We start from the raw sequence: 14041 nt of genomic DNA on the forward strand, positions 1-14041 counted from the left end.
CAAAATAAGTCGGATGTACTAATTTGGATGTAGTGTAGACTGAACCAAAATTCACGTCAAACTTTCAGCATGCATACAGAAAGTAGCCAGTTATTTTGGTCTCTTCTTTGTGACTCTGCCATTCTCTGAAGCAGAGGCTGAAAGGCCAGGGGTGATTTCTGCGTGGAAGGTTTCCAGTTTTTGTCAGGTCAGAGGACCAGAAATAGGATATTGTCAAAAAGTATGTAATTTGATTTGGTTTTTTGGTTGATTTGGTTTTGGGTTTTTTTAGGGCTGACACCACTGACTAGCAGGCTCAAAGGCTACATGACAGGTCTCTGGAGGATTTCAGAAAGATGGACTGTGATAAATAGACCTGATTCTGATCTGACTCACTCTTTCACAGTACTGTTAAGGCCCCTTATTTGAACGGATGGATTTAACTCCTCTTCATCACAGAGATAAAATTCTAGCTCTTATGCTTCTATAATGTGCTGGAATTGAGGCAGACTGATTTAAATGCCCACTGCTAAATTACAGCCTTCATGCAGAGAAGCTGAAGAGACCTCTCTGGGCAGCCCCTCCACTGAGGAGAAAGGTAATGATGTAATAATTTTCCTAGCTATTTAACCTTAGCTGAAAGCTTGTCATTAACAAAAGCTGCTCTTGCAGACTGGAGTGGACTCCTCACAACTTTTTTGGCATTGCAAATCCAATGCCAATCCCATAGCCCTTCTTTTAGGATCTTGAGGATAGGAGACAAAACTGAGAACAGTATAAAGAATCTGGTAAGACAAAGGTGTTTCAAAAGGTATTAAGTTGTCTTTTGGTCATACATGGGGGGAAAAAAACCAAAGGTCACACTGTGACTAGAGCAGTAGTAAAAAACAAATATGCAGGTTCTGGCCCCAGTTACGTTCTGGAACAGTCATTTATTTTCACCTTTCTGCAGCTTTTGTCTTTTGGGCTGCAGACAACTTACTTATTTTCTTTACAATCTCACTTCTGAAGCAAAATCCAGTTATTAACCCAAACCTCAGCAGTAAATATTTTTGCTTTTTTTAAAGGAATATAATTTCCGCTATGTGCTGTATGTGGAGCATGATCAGAAGGCACAAGAATAGAAATAAATACTGCTAAAAGCAGCTTTCCTGCTGCAGTCTGAGTTGTTTGAAAAGAGAGGGAAATGCCAAAACCTACAGGAACCAAGCTTTAGTTTTAAAATCCAAAATGAAAAAATGTACACTTTTTCTTCTTTTTCTTGGCAGAATGAATAGCCAAGCCAGTTATAAGAGACCGGAGGGGCAAGAACCTGCTCTATATCAGCATTAAAGTTGTCAGGAACAATGAAACTCAACACCACAAAATGTTTCAAAGGGGGTGGATAACACAAGTCCTCCAGTGTATACGATTTTCAGCTCATTAACAGCTACAAAGAGATGCACAACTAAGGGGTGGTGCCCTACTTCGGTGGCATCATTTTGCTGATAGAATTGAAATTCAACAAAAATTCCCTTTTTAGTGAAGAGAGTTGTCCTATTCACAGATATATCTCTGTCTTGCACTGTAATGCTGGCAGAATTACTTGCTCTCATCATTTCTCTCTGCCGCAGGTGGATGTTGAATGTCAAGGGAGGCACTGAGAATAGAAAGTGAAAGGTAAGGACAAGTCAGGATTTTCTTTTTGTGCAATTTCAGAGACTAAAGGAATTTGGGAAAAGTTGCCTTACCTTTCTCCTCTGCAGGTCATCCAATCCTACTCTGCTCTCCAGAAACAAGGCTAGTGACAGAATCACAGAGCCAACTAGCTTGGAAAAGACGTTTGAGGTTGTCAAGTCCAACCTATGACCTAACACCACCTTGTCAACTAAACCATGGCACTGAGTGCCATGTCTAGTCTTTTCTTAAAACACCTCCAGGAGGGTGACTCCATCACCTCCCTGGACAGTTCACTCCAATGTCCAACCTCTTTGTATTAAGAACTTGTTCCTAATGTCTAACGTAAACCTTCCCTGGTGCAGCTCCTCTCATCTTGTCACTGGTTGTTGTGGAGAAAAGACCAACCCTACCTGGCTGCACCCTCCTTTCAGGGAATTGTAGAGAGTGATAAAGTCTCCCCTGAGCCTCCTTTTCTTCAGGCTAAACACCCCCAGCTCCCTCAGCTGCTCTCATGGACTTGTGCTCCAGACCCTTCACCAGCCTTGCTGCTCCTCTCTGGACACACTCCAGCATCTCAACATCCTTCCTGAACCTGGGAGCCCAGAACTGGACACACAACCCAAGGTGTGGCCTCACCAGTGCCAAGCACAGGGGAAAAATCACTGCCCTGATCCTGCTGGCCACACTATTGCTGATCCAGACCAGGATGCCATTGGCCTTCCTGGCCATGTGAGAATTCTGCTGGCTCCTGTTCAGCTGCTGCCAATCAGTACCCCCAGGTCGCTCTCTGCCTGACCACTGTCCAGACACTCTGTCCCCAGTCTGTAGTGCTGCAGGAGGTTGTTGTGGCCAAAGTGCAGGACCTGGCACTTGGTCTTGTTTATTCTCATCTCGTTGGACATGGCCCATCTACCCAGCCTGCCCAGCTCCCTCTGCAGAGCTCGCCTACTCTCCAGTATATTGATGCTCCCACCCAGCTTGGTGTCATCTGCAGATTTGCTGATGGGGACTCAATCCCCTCAGCCAGATCATCACTAAAGATGTTAAACAGGACTGGGCCCAAACCTGATCCCTGGGGAACACCACTGGGGAGCAGCCACCACCTGGATACAGCACCATTCCCCACCACTCTCTGGGCCTGGCTGTCCAGCCAGTTCTTAACCCAGCACAGAGTGCACCTCTCCCAGCCAGGGGCTGCAGGCATTTCCAGCAGAATGCTGTGGAAGAAGGTGTCAAAGGCATTGCTGAAGTCCAGGCAGACACATCCACAGCCTTCCCTGCATCCACCAGGGGGGTCACCTGCTCACAAAAGGAGATCAAGTTGGTCAGGCAGGCCCTGTCCCTCCTCAATCCTTGCTGGCTGGATCTCATCCCCCAGCTGTCTTGCAGGTGCCATGAGATGGCACTCAAGATGATCTGCTTCATGACCTTGCCAGGCACCAAGGTCAGGCTGACAGGCCTGTAGTTTCCCAGATACTGCAGCTGGATAAGCAAGCTGCAGTGCTAGCAGCCAGCACTGAAATCCCAAGAGGAGACAGGCTGATTCCTCCACGGGAATCTTCAAATAACCCAGATACCTGGTGAGGAAAAAAGGAAGAAAAGAAAAGTGCATACATAATTTCTTCCTTCTTCTTCCCTACTTCAAGGAAAATCAAAGCAAACAGAGTCTTCAGGGTTACTCATCTGGAAGCCTTGGAATGGGTGCTCTGTAGCTCACTTCATTAGTTACTGCCAAGGACATTTGTAGCTGCCAAGTTACTGCAAGGTGTTGAATAAAGCTCAGGCTAGTATGATGCTGTTTTAACGTGGTAGTGGGGCTGGCAGAACAAAGGGTCTCAGGAAAACAGTTGCTTTTTATCCCTAAATTCAACCAAATCACCTACAAGCAACTGTTTGTAGACAACAGACATCATTTGGCCAGGAGATTTCTTGTCTGTGGAGTCTCCTGAGGACCCCTGCCACTCTCGGTATGTGGTGGTCTGTTGAGAGGTCGTCATGACCACATGGAGACCCTCTGTCAGAGGACTTCTCAATGCAACCTTCCCATGGCTGCGGAATAAACCAAGCAAACATGGAAAAATCTCACAGTCTGCATTTATTAATAAATTATGGCTTACCTATTCATAATCCTGCTGTCTTGGGAAGGTTTAAAACAAAGCCCTGTGCTCTAGCTTTTAATTTCTTAAACAATGCCATCTCCTGCTGTGTGTGGTTCAATTCCATGTCTTCATAGCAAGTGGCAAACAGAAAAAAAAATAAAAGGGAGGAAGAAATAACTTCAGTTACTCCAAGTTTGATTAAAAAAATTCTTTTCTATGAAGAAAGAATGATCTTGTGTGCTCAGAAAACTGGACTCAGAGGTATAGGTTGAACTCTGCCACTGTCCTCCTGTTCAGCTTCGGACATATTACTCACAGTTTCACCATCTGCATTTTCTTGGTGTGAAATGCTGTGAGAGATGGAGGGGAGATTGCTTGTCCTCTTGCACAGACTGGTTTTCCCACCAGCCCACACTGCCTGGGGGCTGTGCCTGTGTAAACCCATGCAAGGGGGAATGGGGAAAGAAGAAAGAGTAGTGGTGGTGGGACCTGCTACTCCACAGCAGAAGGGTGAGGGTACATATTTGGGTACTCAGCTTGTCACTTTCACAACTTTGCTCAACTTCTCAACGTTTCACTTACAAGTCATGAGTGACAACATATTGGGCACCTCCCACCAGCAGCCCCACTGAGGGGGTGTGCAGCGCTTGAACAACAGTTCAAACAGCCACCATCATACAGCCACCACTTACTGGGTAAATGTGTCCAGACAGGATGAAGACCACTGTTCTGGAGTGATGTGTCACTGGGATGAGGGTCGCTGAGGTGCAGCTCACAACTGTGAGTTCCAAGAGGCCCAAGCACAACCCCTGGTGTTGTAGCTGCTCCACACCCCAGCGAGCAGCCAGGGTACAGGAGAGAGAAGGACAGAAGCCGCTTTTGAGTGGTGAGGCAGAGAGCTGCAATTAAAACTGCAGATGGAATAGTCTCTCCTGGAAGTTTCTGCCAAAATATTTTGAAGGTTATGTGGTGTGAGGCACAGTGTTTGAGGAAGTCAAAAAAATGAGCATGGGTGATGAGCTCGTGAATCTCAAAGTTTAGATGAACTTTTTATTCCTGAACTATTTTAATATAGCCAGACTCTGCTAAGGAAGGTAAAGAAAGATTAATCAAACCTCAGAATTTCAACTTAGATGAAAATAATATGGTTCAAACATGCTGTAGGCATGGATGCTTGACAATACTGAGGATGCCAGAGCAGTGTTAGTGCAGCACAATGCAACATGTTGGCATGTGGTAATTTTAAGAGCCAGAAGTATCTCCCCTTAAACAATCTGAAATGCAAATATGAAGCATGTTTCCCCTCCTTGCTCTGTGTTTTCTTGACAGCCAGTGCCAGCATCCAACCAGTAACTTGTCACCTCAGAAATACATCAATGCATTTGCAATGGCTGAGGTGCTAATCCTGACCCTCGTGTGTATGCATGTCCCTTCCCTATGCAGTCTTCAAGACAAACTCTGGTTTGTTACACTAAACCAGTCCTACCAACAGCCAGAAGGACGGGAAGGATAAAATTCCTTCCTAAGGACAAAATTCCTGGCATCATGCAGAAGGGTTCCTATAGTATGTGGCACAATGGCAAAAAAACAACCTGGTTGGCTTGACCAGAAACAGAGGTGATTTAAACTAGAAACTTTCCCAATCTAGTTCAGCTGCATGGCAAGGACAAGAACCTGATTTCCACCATACAACTAAGTTGTCTCATTTAAAGTTCAGTCTACACATAGCTCAGAGTTCTTTCAGGTTCTTCTCTACCACTCAACAGGGGCTACAGATTTTTTCCTACATTTTTTTCCAAAGAAATTAAAATTAAAATCTGTTTTCTATGGAAATGGAATGCAATTCACACATTATTAGTATTTAGCTAATTATTGTGAAAACAGTAGCTTTTGAACTGACATTTGAAGAAATAAAAGGGACATTTTTCTTTTAATTTTTGACTACTGAACAAAGTATATTAAAACTACTCTTGCCTACTCTTCTAGAATCTTCATGCTCCTCTCTACGTGCTCTTGTTTTTCTAGTGTCAATTCTTCAAAATTTGGAAAGATCACCCTTGTCTCCTGCCCTAAATGTAAGAAGAAAAAAAAAAAGCTTTAGGATTTAACAAAATTTAATAATTTTTAAATTGAAAGCCCTTACCAACATAACAAAACACTCTGGAAACAAGAATCTTAACCAACATGGATGAAAAAAATGTTTTTAAATGGACTGGGCAGTTTTTTGGTTTTGTTTAAGTTAAAGTTGCATTCACTAACTAAAGGTCCATAGGGGCTGTCCCTTGCACACTCCGTCATGGTGTAGTAAGTCACTTCATAGAGGTAATTTCACCTGGGTGTGCTCTGTGAACTGCCTGGGTAAAGAATTTCAACCTCACTGCATCACAGGCTTCAAGTAATATTAGAGAATTATATGAACTATATGTAGAGAAGCTAGTGGCCATTACTATTGCATGGCTTTCAGCCTTTCCTCACTGAGAGTCAAGAGCAAGAAATTGCTCTGCTGCAGCTGCAACCTCGGTCTTTCCTGTACAGTCACAAGGAGTCAACAGAGCTGATCCATGTTTACCTGGCAAACTAAACTGGAGTGGTGCACAGCCCTGCAGCATGTTTCATTGGAACCAGGAATGCTGCAGCACTCACTAGGATGCACCCTGCTTATTATCCCTTGCTGGCAACAAGCATTGCAGTTAAATTGGAAAGAGGAAAAACAAGGGGGGAATACAGTGTCTAGCTCTGTATCATGACTGAGATACACCCATTTTTATATACGACTGCCTTGAATGCACTTAAATATATTCTTAAATGCCTTCCTGAGTGGATGTCATGTGGAATGAAAGAGTGGATGGCCTAAAGTGATGCATATTGCACACTACTTTGGCGACATGTAATGTGACTACGGGTTGTGGAATGAATAGGCTGCCCATTCCAGCTCCAGTAAGTGCTGGGGCACAACCCTTGTCTTTGCTGGATATAGCTTGTAGCAGAATTCTTCCCCTGGGCTAGGCTTAACAGCAAAACATGAGAAGGGTATTGAAGGGATTTAATTGCATAGCTATCAAGCCTTAGTAGCAGTTGCCCATGTATGTTCTCAGAGCACATGTGGGAGTAGAGATGTCTGGATCCTGTGTGATGGGATATTTCAAAACCAGCTGTAGTAATACAAGTAGCAATGCATGGACGTGCTAATGGAAAATAATAATGGAAAACAAAAAAGAGAGGTTTTGAAGAAAAACAAGCTGAAAGGGACCAGACAAGCTACAGGGCAGCTGCTACTCAATAAATTACTTAAAGCTAGAAGACTGAAACAGTATCCCAGTTATCTAGCTGCAATTGTTGCATTTCCCTTAGGTGTGAGCACCCCAATGCCCACTTACACATACTGCCTCCCTTGGAATATGGCAATAAAACTTTGCCTTTTGGCCACAGTGACTACTGGAATAATATAATGTTCTGTGAGCTTTTTATACAACAAAGGACCTCTTTAATGGAGGCAAAGCTAAGCAAGAAGTCACTTTGACATGTTGTCACGAGACAAGAAGGCAATGCACCAGTAAGGAAAACAGGACCAGGAGGTGAAAACACTTGACAAAGCAGCTGCCTTGAAAAACAGCCTGCAGCAAGTAACACATCCTGAAACTGGCAATGGGATGGAGGTGGAGGATGTCTGAGAGAGGAGACTGAGATGTGGAAAATTAAAATGCCAATCTGGGTGGCCTTTGAAGGGCAGGCACAGTGGAAACAAGGTGACTTCCAGACTGCTTTCCTTCAAGATAATGGAGTGTCCGTGTCTTACCAGCAAGAGGTTATTACATCAAAATTATGTGCTGCAAAATGCACTTCTGCTCCTTGCGGCAGGAGAGCCCCACGATGTCATGGTCAGCCCCCACCCTGTTCTCCCTCTAGCGTGGTGGCTGCCGTGGCTGGGAGACACCCCTGTGCTGGGGCAGCCCTGTGCTCACACGGGCAGCAGCACCCCATGGCACAGGACTGGGAGAGACTGGGGGGCTTCACTGCTGTCCGTGAGAAAAGGAAGCAGACAGACATTCATAAAGTAAAAATAAAAATGTGAAGCGTTTGCAGGCAAAAGTGAAGCCAGGTTTGAAATCAAGGGTACCCTTGCGATGCTGGCTCAGGTGTCCCCTCAATTCCACCTGCCTCCTTCTCCTCTGTTTGTAACACTGGGTTCTTCGGTCAGGCCGTTTGTACACGCAGCTTTGTCACTTTTGAATGTCTCATGTCAATACCTGTATGGACATTAGTAGCTGTGCGGACACCTTCTCTCTCCCTGCCCATGCAGACGCTCTTCGTCTCTTCTGTTAAAGGCTGCCCTGCAGCAGCAGCCTTTTGCAGCATGCCGCGTTACCACTGCACTCACAAGTGTCTGTGCGCTTCTCCTGGAGTCCTCTCTCTCCCTCCTGGCAGCCCTGGCTCCTGGCAGCCCTGTCCTTTCCCTCATCCAAACCTGCCTCAGCCGTGGCTGCAGCCACCGCCTGCCTGTGTCTGCCGCAGCTCCCGCTCCCTGCACCATGTGCCACCGTCCTTCCCTGCGCGCTGTGCTGCTCGCTAAGGACATGCTGTGGCACAGCTGTCTGCCTCCTCTGCTGCAGTCAGGCAGGTTTGGATTACTGTGCACGCTGCTGATGTCGAGCTCCTGTCGTGACCCAGCACCCCATAGGAGGAGCAAATGAGCTGAGACGTCAACGCAAAAAATTATAGCCATGCGAGCTATCCCTCTGCTCAGCTGCTTGGAGAGTGCCTACATGGTTTGTGTGACAGCACCAGCACACAGAAGCAGCACTGAAATGCAGTTAGCAATACAGCTGGGAGACAGGCAGCCAGGCAGGCACTGGTCCAGTGACTAAAATGATCGTACCGTGAGCCAGCCTGCAGTGCCTCTGAAAGTGGCTGACTGCTACACAGGAGCTCGCCTTTCTTTGCAATTACTCCAGTTTGCCCCCGGTGACTGCAGTGTGCGCTCCGTTTGGGTTTTGTTTGCCTTCTTGTCTCTCCCTCCCACCCACCGGTCTCCCTCTCTCTCCTCCCGTGTCCTTCTCTCCAGGATGGCGGAAGCAGAGTTGCACAAGGAAAGGCTCCAAGCCATAGCAGTAAGTCAGTTTCCTTTTACTTGCTCTTTTGTCCATAGCCGTGGGTTGTTAGAGGGAAGGGGGGACTCCAGCACAGTGGCTGGGAAGCTCCCGGAGAACCTGGCTTTTGCGAAGTTGTGTTCCCTGTTCGGGAAATGAGTGGTTAAAATCTGCTTTGCGGGATTTGGCGGAGAAAGAGGGCTCTGAGGAAGAGCTTGATCTGACACGTGCAGAAAGAAAAATGTGAATGCACAGTGGCATGCTTTAAAGACTGATGATAGAGAAGAAAAGAAGGAATAAATAGGGAGGAGGGGAGATTGAAGGAGAAAAATCAGTACTCTGCTGAAAATATATTTTTTCACAGTCAGAGGTTTTGCTTAGCTGATGAAAAAGCCAAGCAAAATGATCTGCTGCAGGATGGCTTTTAGTGCAGAAAATAATTGTGATATTGCTAATTTTAAGAGAATCGAACACAGACACTGCATTATCAAAATTGTGTAATTGTTTGATCTACTAGTTAAACTGTCACCTCAGTTCCATAGCTCAGCACATGCTTTCTGACAGATTCCCTGCTGAGCTACATCATGCCAGGGGTAAAATCTAGGCAGGATTCCTCCCCATTTTAGTTATAACTTTTTTTTCCACATCTAGAATAGTAATCTGGGTTGAGCTATGAGCCCAGCTGGTGCAGACCTCAGAGAAATGTGGGTAGTGACACCTGGTGAGGAAGGGGCCTGAGTGTTTAGGATCCACTGTCATCCTGGCATACAGAAACTGCCAGCTCATCTTCTAGCATGTTACAGGCACCGTGTCAAAAGGCCTGTGTTTCCATGGGCACTGCCAGTCGGACAGCCCCATACAGCCTGCCCTTGTTCAAGTGACACCCAGCTCTTCTTCTTCCCCACGGCTGAGATGTGGATGCAGCTGTGCCAGTCCCAGGCGGATGGCACGGTCTGTGCCGGGATCCACACACCTGGAGGTCTGAAGGGAAACAGAAGACAGCAGAGCCCACATGGATTTTAAGTTCTCTTCCCCAGCTCCCCCAGTGATCAACAGATGCTACATTTTTCTGTAGCTGGCACAGGTTATGGATTTCTTTTGTAGTGTAACAAAATGTATGGATTTTGTATGGATTTCTTTTGTAGTGGCTGCTGCTGCTTCTGCTGATGCTGTTCCAAGATATTTTCCTGAATTCCACTATTCTGCTGATAGGTCCATGGAGATTTAACATGACCAGATTTAAAAAAAAATAAATTAGGGTTTTTTCCTCTCTAAATATTAACTCTAAAGAGCAAATCCTATCATTTGATATGAGTGGGGAAGCTATAACCCTTTAATTTTTAGGCAGTGGAAAGCAGATGCATATTTTTATGCTGGTTCTCAGTTTTCTTTCAGCATAGGCATTGCCATATCTCAAGTGGAAACACCAGGAATGTTACCCCGGAGGCAAACCTCACCGCTGCCTGTGATTTGGGACTCCTTCATGGCAGAACTGTACTGCAGAGGTGCTCCATGCTTTGCTGCAGTGCATAGCTCTGAAACACTTCTGTTTTCAAATTTAAAAAAAAAAAAGAAAAAAAAAAGAAAAAAAACCCTACATTATTGTTGTTTCTTTTGACTGCTATATAACAGAACACCAGACAGCACTCATTTCCACATGGTGTCCCAAAATCTTTCATCAAAGTAGATCAAGTACTCTGGTTCTTAGTGCTCTGCATTTTACACCAAGCAGACCATTATGGATTTAATATTACCACCTGGTGTGTTGCAGCTTTTACAGTAGGTTTATGCTGGCATAATAGAAGGTATTGAGAGTCTGGATCTTCACTTTCTATACATATTTCCTTTTTGGTTTCTATTTCTGGTAATAAAACATAGTAAATAATGAAAGCAGTTAATTAGATAAAAGAATTTTACTTCGGCATCAAAAATATTCAGGCTTATTTTAGGCATTAATGTGGGTCCATGAACCAGCTTGTTTGGTTACCACTGTGCAGAGCAACAGGTTTTCCATATAAGCTTGTTAGGTGACTTTTCTCCTATGCTTGGGCTGCTGCAAATGTTTGTCAGAATGCAGAGAAGTTATTTTCTAGTGTAAGCTTTGCTCCATCAGAATGAGTGGCATGACACGAGTTAGGCATTTCCCTCCTGCCACCGGATGGCTAAAATAAAGTCAGTCCTCAACTGTTTTAAGGCCTTTCTCAGAAGAAGAAAGAGATGGCATTTCAGTTCAGCTTGGTGTTTCATCTGTTTGAACACACTGCAGTCTCCTTCTTAGATGAGCAGAAGCTTACTCCAGCATTCTGCTGTCACATTGGTTGAATGCTAGACTTACAGAAAGAAATCCACTTACCACGGGGTTCTCTACACACTGTTCCCTGCATGTTTGCTTCTATAGACACCAGGGTAAATGAGTTTTCTGGGAAATGTGCAGAGTAAATTTTAAATGTGCATCACTGAATATTTAAAGAAAACAATTCCAAAAATAGAAATGTGAACTTGAACACCAGAAGGCTGATGGTTTTGGAAGCATTTGATTTTGTACTTTGTTACCTTGAGTTATCATAGTTTTAATATATCCTTCTAGGCACAGAGGTGAGTGTCATGGGAAGAGGAAAAGAAGGAGTCTACTGTTAGGACATTAATCTAAACCTCAATGAATGTGAGTTAGCCACTTGTTTTGTCTACAGCACGTACTTAGCCTCTCTGTGCATTCATATTCTATCTGTAAACTGAATAATTGAGTTTGCCCTTGTCTTAGAGAGCTGTTAGGGATGCATGCAAGACTGAACTGTACTTGGATGCCATGGTTTACCAAGGCAGGAAATATCTAAATAAGTCTTTAAAAATAGAATTTGTGATTTTAAAACCAGAGTATCTTCAAATGTGTATGTTTTAATGTCATTGACATACTTAAGCTGTGATTTTCAGATCATTCTGAAGTCCCTAAAATTCACACACTGACTACAGCAAGACTCAGAGCAGTGTGCATTCTGGTTTAAGAAGTAGGAAGATGTGAGACAACTTCTAAAGAGTGGGACCCAGTTCTCTCTTCCTGGGAGGAAAACATAAATGCTGTATCCTGGAGAGGTTCTGTGGTGACTAGGAGTGATTTGTTTTCTAATCCTAACTTGAGCAGAGTCACATCACATCTTCCAACTTGGATGCCATTTGTGTTACAGACAGATACTGGTAAATTTTTTTGCCATCACACACTGGTCTTCACATCTGCTTGAGCCTGAGCCTGAATCACCACAGCATCCATCTGCTGCTCTACCTGCAATGGAGCTGAGTGGTGCCCACTCCTAATGCTCTTCAGGAGGTGCACAGGAGGTTAAAAGAGGAGGTCTGAAGCCATCTTCCTGTGAGGTTGTTCCTGTATAGTTGACTTAAGTGTTTGTGTCTGCTTGTTTCCTGAAGGAGATTAGTAGGTAAAATTTTGGGTGGAAAAGGAAGCATTTTTGTGGCTTTAAAAAATATACTGGCTTCAAGTTACTCAGAAGTTGGGAATGTAAATAGTCCCAGACTCAGTGGCCTGGTGACAGGTGAGCTGATGTAATTTATCTTGTTTTGGATAAATAACTTGTGTGGCCCCAAAATTTGTTATATGACCTCTTCTCTGTGACTGCAGAGAACCCCACAAGATTGTGATTTAAACATAGACAAACATTTACAAACGTAAGTATTTTCTATCCGTTATATAGCAATCACAAAGCTGGGAAGTGGGGTGTTGAGTATTGACTGATGGATCTGGGATACAAATGCACATATGATGCAGTGAACATGTGTTGTCCACACATTAGGTGAATGAAATGCAATCACTGAGGGACAGCACTGAGATGAAATTGTCAACTAAAGCAACAACCAGCACAGGCCAGCCTACAGATTCAAGTGGGGAGCTACTATACTGATTCCTTAGCAGATCAAAACAACAGCAGTGATGGTCCCTTACATACAAGTGCCCAGCTCAGAGAACCAGTAACTTAATTACAGTACCACTGACATTCAATTAGACTTTCAATTCACACCAAAGATACCTCCTGTCAAGCAAGACCATTCTTGCTTTTTCTGTGAGATGATGAATTTGTTAAGCTGAATCTAACATTTCTTAGATGCCATCAGGGGGTTGACTTACCAGGGCAGGACAGTGCTGTTTAAAAATAACCCCCTCCTGTATCAGTGTGGTCTGCCTCAGATGGATTAAGGACTGGCTTTCTGACAGGTCTCAAAAAGTTGCTATTTGTCAGGGAGAGTGCTGTTCCTTGAGATCAAAGGCAGCGGAGAACTTACAGAAAGCAGCTTTTCAAGGTTTGAGGGCATTCTCTCTTTGTATTTTTATTTAAATAAGAATTGCTGGTGTGCAGGTAACATAAAAAGTGGTGGAATAGTTGAATATACTACATAAAGAGAGAAAGCTGGATTATTTGGTAAACAGGATCTTCCATTTAAAGAGGCACTTCACACCTCTGTATAGCTGGCATAATGAGAGCCTGGTATGGGCTTGTGCATCCAGGTTTAAGGCAGTGTGGGACTAGCACCAGAGAAGAGGGCTCTGTAGTCTGAGCAGCACTGCCTTTCACAAGGAACAAGAGCTAGTGTGGGAGGTAATTCAGCAAGGGCAAGGAGAGGGATCCTTGTTCTGCACAGGAGATTTGTTTCATACCAGTTAAACCTATACCAGGTGAGATTTTAGAGTCCTCCCAAACAGGAGGTAGGTGCATTCATGTTTACATACAGCACTGCACTAATTTCTCAACAGGTGTTTGAGAATGCTAATGCAATTAGAATAGTAATAAAATCTTTTGGAAAAACAGTACCAGTATAGTTTCATTATCACAGTTGCTGGTAGGCTAAGCATTCTGTATTTCTGGGTGGGACACTCAACAACTGCAGTGAGCATCATGTGGTGTCCACAGACTTCAGAAAATTTATTAACAGAAAGACCAGTATCCCTTCTGCCTCTTGTCACTGCCCTGCCCAATAGCGAAAATGAAAACCCATGACTAGTTCATCATACCCAGGGTCATTTTACTCTAACACTGCTCCACAATTTTTGTGAGTCTTTCCAGAGATCATCATCATGAAGATTAGCAACTGGTGTTAAGAATCGTCTAGAAAGATGTGGCAAATTAGTTTAGTCAACAGTTTACTATTGTTGTGATAGCTTAGTACATTAGTTTCCAATGCCTTCATTTACAAAGTAATGCTTTTGTCCTT

The 14041-nt window shown here is 44.2% G+C and overlaps 1 protein-coding gene across 4 annotated transcripts in view; it reads left to right on the forward strand.

Annotated features, from left to right (window-relative positions):
- Positions 1–8434: 8434 nt before the first annotated feature.
- Positions 8435–14041, forward strand: part of PALM2AKAP2 (PALM2 and AKAP2 fusion) — a 265831-nt gene continuing 260224 nt past the window's right edge. For 2 of the 4 annotated variants that reach the window (XM_085042464.1, XM_085042463.1), the window contains exon 1: positions 8462–8845. In XM_085042464.1, the coding sequence (XP_084898590.1) occupies positions 8801–8845 (45 nt within the window). In that variant the 5' untranslated portion in view covers positions 8462–8800. Of the gene's footprint in view, positions 8846–14041 lie in introns of all 4 variants that reach the window. The other 2 variants (XM_085042460.1, XM_085042461.1) reach the window with 2 other exon arrangements.

The sequence above is a fragment of the Lichenostomus cassidix genome, chromosome Z (assembly GCF_008360975.1).
Source record: "Lichenostomus cassidix isolate B80296 chromosome Z, HeHo_3.0, whole genome shotgun sequence".
NCBI classification, from domain to species: Eukaryota; Metazoa; Chordata; class Aves; order Passeriformes; family Meliphagidae; genus Lichenostomus; species Lichenostomus cassidix.